At 30.4% G+C, this 4,767-nt stretch overlaps 1 protein-coding gene across 1 annotated transcript; it reads left to right on the top strand.

Moving 5' to 3' along the window:
• The first annotated feature begins 2,909 nt into the window (after window positions 1-2,909).
• On the top strand, window positions 2,910-4,332 carry LOC120203592 (probable WRKY transcription factor 48). Its single transcript, XM_039203841.1, has 3 exons — window positions 2,910-3,460; window positions 3,594-3,737; window positions 3,912-4,332. Exons 1-3 carry the CDS (start codon window positions 3,012-3,014, stop codon window positions 4,315-4,317), a joined length of 999 nt encoding a protein of 332 aa, XP_039059772.1. The 5' UTR covers window positions 2,910-3,011; the 3' UTR covers window positions 4,318-4,332.
• The last annotated feature ends 435 nt before the right edge of the window (window positions 4,333-4,767 follow it).

The raw sequence follows: 4,767 nt of genomic DNA, 5'->3' as shown, positions 1-4,767 counted from the left end.
CATAGAACCACAGTATGTCATGTATCAACAACATTTCAATATATATATATATATATATATATATATATATATATATATATATATATATATATATATATAATTTAACTGTTAAAGTTAATCAAATAATTTAATAGATTAATTTTTCATTTCAGAGTTCTAATTAATTTAATTTATCAATTTGAGTCTTTAATTAATGTGAAATATTTAAACATTTAATTATTTTTAAATTTTTTTTTGAGAATTTGGTACACCTTAAGTCATATATGTATTGTTTATATATTATAAAAATATAAAAAATGCGTCAATTTGTTAATGAAACTCAGATAAAATAGTAATAACATTAGCATACAATTATAGCTATACAAATTGGAAATATTAATATGGAAACACAATTAAGTGTTAGTTCAAATTTATTAACGGATTGGATAATCATCTTATTAAGAAGCTATGACTATTGTGAATTAAATCTATATATTCTATTTTATTTTAAGTAAGATTGGTTTATTGAATTTTCGTTAACACTTTTTTTTTAACTTTTTTAACCTACTTTTTTTTCTTTGAAAAGAATTTGTATTGTCTTCCTCTTCCCCTTTTATTTTCATTTAGCCGACAATAGCACCAATTTTAATATTAATTGTAAATTAGTCACCAATCGCTGGTGATTATTAATTTTCTTTTTTAATATTATACCTTTTGTTTTATTTTTTTTCTTGAGTTTTTTTTTAAAATTTTGAATAATAATCTCTGTCTATGTGACATGTCTTTCTCTGTTTTTGTGGCACGTGATTTCTCTACCCACGATTCTTATCACTTTTGGAATGTTTTTCATATACCTTTGTAATCTTTTTGGTGTTTACACAAAAACCATCACGACATTTATTTCTAATTGGTTTGTCGGTGGTCATGTATAATCAAATCTCCTATTTGGTAAAAGGTTTTTTTTTCTAATATAATCAGAATTGAGTAGTGAAACATCTTGTCAGATAGTTTCGTTTCACTCACCACTCGTTTTTCACTTCGTAACATGTTTCATTTGATAGAGACAATGAATTTTTATGAAGATTACTAATTTTTTTTGATGTTGGTGATCATTCTCAATGGTATGTTTCATTGTTAAATATCTTTTATAATCATATATATATTCATGTGTGATATACATATATTATACAGAGTCAAGAGAATTGACTTAAACTTGAAAACCAATCCATTAATTACTAAAAAATTTGAGTTATTTGAAGTATTATTCGAGTGGTTCAAGTTGTATTTTATAACTCGTTTTGAAATTTAAAAAAAAACTAGTCGAGTTAAGTTTAGAATAACTAGAAGTTAATTCGAGTCGAGTAAAAAAAAATATTTTTCGAGTCGAGTCGAATTTGCTTACCTCTAGTTGTAATTTTTATTAAAAAATCCAATTGCTATTGCTGAAAAAAGATCGGTTTGATTTAAATTTAAATTAAATAAGTAAATTTTATTTATTTATTTATTTGTGAAAAAAATGAATGATCACAAAAAGAACCAAGGTTTGAATTCTACACGAGAAGTTTTAGTAACAGTTAATAATTAGAATAATGAGACTATCAGTATTTTTTAAAAAAAATAAAAGTAATTATTTATACAATTATATGTTAGATTTAATAATAAAATATATTGTATTTTTAAATAAAATACTTGTTCTGAAACATGATCACGTTATTAAAAAGAAAATTGACTAACTATAAATATAAATTGCAAAATAAATATGGATTAGAAAATAATAATAATAAAGTGGCGGCGACGACGATGCTGGCTTGACGGGGAAGATGAAGAGGACTCTGCTGACGCATAGCTTATGTCATCATTTCGTAACGCGGTTCTTTCCTTTTCCAGCTTGTCTCGTACGATAAAAGTTCGAATACGTTGACGTGGCTGCATTTCCTTTGCAATCTTTTTCATTATATTCTTACTATCATTAATTATATAAATTTTACAGGGGGAAAAAGGAATAATTGTCTAATCTTATGTTAATTAAAATAAAAATAATACATATTTGCAATAGAATAGAGTAAATTGAAGGTTCACACCTATAAATTAAGTTTTATTATATTTAATATAAATCAATAAATTAAATATTGACTATTAAAATAAAAAAGTTAAAATAATATATATTATTAATTAAAAATGATTGAAGTAATTTTTAATGTTAATTAATAACATAATAAAAGTACTTTTTTACTTTTATATAATATTTAAATAAATTAAATTAAAAATTAGTATTATTTAAAACAAATAGAATATCCATCTTTAAGATTATGTGTTTGCAGTGTCGATAGAAAGAGATATGAATCATTCGATGTCTTTATTTAATCTGAAAGAGATATGAAAAAAGATTGAATTATTTAAATTATTAGAAAAATATTTGTTGAGAGACTCCTAATAAACACGATGTCTTCACTACTCTATGTAATTGAAATACCAATATTAGTAAAATAATTCTACCGATATTATAACAATCATCATATCTCAACAAATATTTTTCTCAGCTTTCTAAATAATTTTTTTTTAAAAAAATCTCACATTATTTAAGAATTTTTGTGGCCCAAAATTCATATACAAATCCTTAGTTATTACTCAAACTATATATTTATTTAAATAGAATATCATGAACACGAAATATGTATAATTATTTTCCCCCCAAATAATTCAATTCAAAGTGCATAAAAGTCATTTCGAAAGGGGGCGGTCCATAAGCACTAAATGCGTCCATCACCGTCCTTCCCCTTAATCGCCACGTACTGTACTCCCAATTAACAGGCAATAGCCGGTCACCTCACCTCTAAAATCCGAGCTCAGCTGTTCTCCAAATTCCCAACCCCTTTTCTTTTCACACCATTTTCTTACTCTTTTCTCTTTTTTTCCTATAATTTTCTTCCTTTTTTAAGGATAAAAAAGGTTCTTTTTCGGGGTAACGCAAAGATAAAAACTTCGGGTTTCTTTTGTGTTTTTTTTAAGAAAATGGAGAATATGTGAAGTATATGGAGAAGAAGAGAGCGAATCCCATGGCGAATTTGAGCTTTTCCGATGAGCATCCGGCGGTGACAGCTACTAGTTTCGGTGGAGGCATCTTTGACATGGCGGCATATGAAGGTATTAGTGGCGGCGATAACAAGTGGGCGTCTTTAGGTTTCATGGACTTGCTCGGCATCAGTCAAGAATTCATTGCTCCGTCTTTATTCGATTCCTTTCAGCCTCCACCACCGCCGCCGTCAACGTCGTCTGAACTTCACCGACAACAACTACAAGGCCTTCCATCGCCGGCTTCCACCGTGCCCGAATATTCAGAGATTTTAACCAACCCGACAACACCGAACTCTTCTTCCTTCTCTTCTTCATCTAATGAAGCTGCAAATGATATTCATGAGCCAACCAAAGTTGAAGATAACGAAGAAGAAGAAGAGGAGGATCAAGACAAGACCAAGAAACGGTAATCTTTCTTCGATTCTCATTTATGTTTTCAAGGCCATGTGTATGTACGTATGTATGTGTAAACTATTTTGCTTGTGTTTGCTGATTCTTTAAGTAAAAAGCTTTTGAGTTTTACTTTTATGGGGTTTTAGGTTGAAACCCAAAAAGAAGAACCAAAAAAGGCCAAGGGAGCCGAGATTTGCTTTCATGACAAAGAGTGAAGTTGATCACTTAGATGATGGCTACCGTTGGAGGAAGTATGGACAAAAGGCTGTGAAAAATAGCCCTTTTCCCAGGTATTTATACATATACATTCACATTCGTATATATTTAAATCTAATCTAAATTCCCCTTTTTTGATATGGTCCACTAATGTTTCCTTGCTTCCCGAGAATTGAACTTTCATTTTCATACTAGTAGGAAGGGCATTCTCTTTGTAACTTTCTTTCAATCTGCGTTTTCCAAAACAGGAGCTATTATCGTTGCACCAGTGCAGGATGTGGGGTGAAGAAGAGAGTCGAGAGAACATACGAAGATCCGACTATCGTCGTCACGACGTACGAAGGGAAACATACGCATATGTACCCGGCAACGCCCCGAGGAACGATCGGGATCGGCCTGGATCCCTCCGGTTTCAGTGTGCCTCAACCTCAGTATTTACATCAGCAGCAGCAGCAGCAACAAGTACACTCGCCTTTATTGAACATTTGTACTACTACTGCTACTACTACTAGCTTCAATGCCTCGTTCCCTAATTTCCTTCAAGAGAGACGTTTTAATACTCCTAGTTCTTCAGCTTCCTTGATCAGAGATCATGGACTTCTTCAAGATATTGTTCCAACACAGATGATGAAAGAGGCAAAGGAAGAACAGTAAGATATATTTTTTAATTATAATTTTAATGGTATGCAGTTTCCTAATCCTTCACTAACTGATCCATGTGGGATTTTATCTTTACATGAAGAACCCATTTCACCATATATATGTGTAAAATCACTAGTCTTTTGCAGGTTGTTTTTTGTGGTTTATTCTTTGTATTTAAAGAGAATTTAGTGATGGAAATATTGGGTTTTATTTATTTTTTGCTAATTCTTCCATTTTACAATGCATAACAGTCATCTTCCTCCTTTCTTTCCTTTTCATTCGTGTGCATAATTTTCAAGGGAGATAACGTAGCAGGGAAGTAGAGTTTAGGGTTAGGGTTTTCTTCACGACGAAAAGTCGCATGAAGACTATTTATTATTGTGGCTTTTGTAAGGGTCAAAACACTTTAACCTCTAAAAAGTGTAACCTACAAAGGTAAAGAGAGAGCAAGAGGGTAGGGCA

This window comes from Hibiscus syriacus, unplaced genomic scaffold (assembly GCF_006381635.1).
Source record: "Hibiscus syriacus cultivar Baekdansim isolate YM2019G1 unplaced genomic scaffold, ASM638163v2 tig00010050_pilon, whole genome shotgun sequence".
In the NCBI taxonomy this organism is placed as follows: domain Eukaryota; kingdom Viridiplantae; phylum Streptophyta; class Magnoliopsida; order Malvales; family Malvaceae; genus Hibiscus; species Hibiscus syriacus.
The sequence above is the reverse complement of the archived record's forward strand: the minus strand, read 5'-3'. Positions and strand labels throughout refer to the sequence as shown.

Excerpts from the sequence above, each read along its gene's own strand:
- LOC120203592 (XM_039203841.1), top strand. The coding sequence starts at position 3,012 with ATGGAGAAGAAGAGAGCGAATCCCATGGCGAATTTGAGCTTTTCCGAT. Across the intron at positions 3,461-3,593 it reads CAAGACAAGACCAAGAAACG|GTTGAAACCCAAAAAGAAGA; the intron begins GTAATCTTTCTT and ends ATGGGGTTTTAG. Across the intron at positions 3,738-3,911 it reads AAAAATAGCCCTTTTCCCAG|GAGCTATTATCGTTGCACCA; the intron begins GTATTTATACAT and ends TTTCCAAAACAG.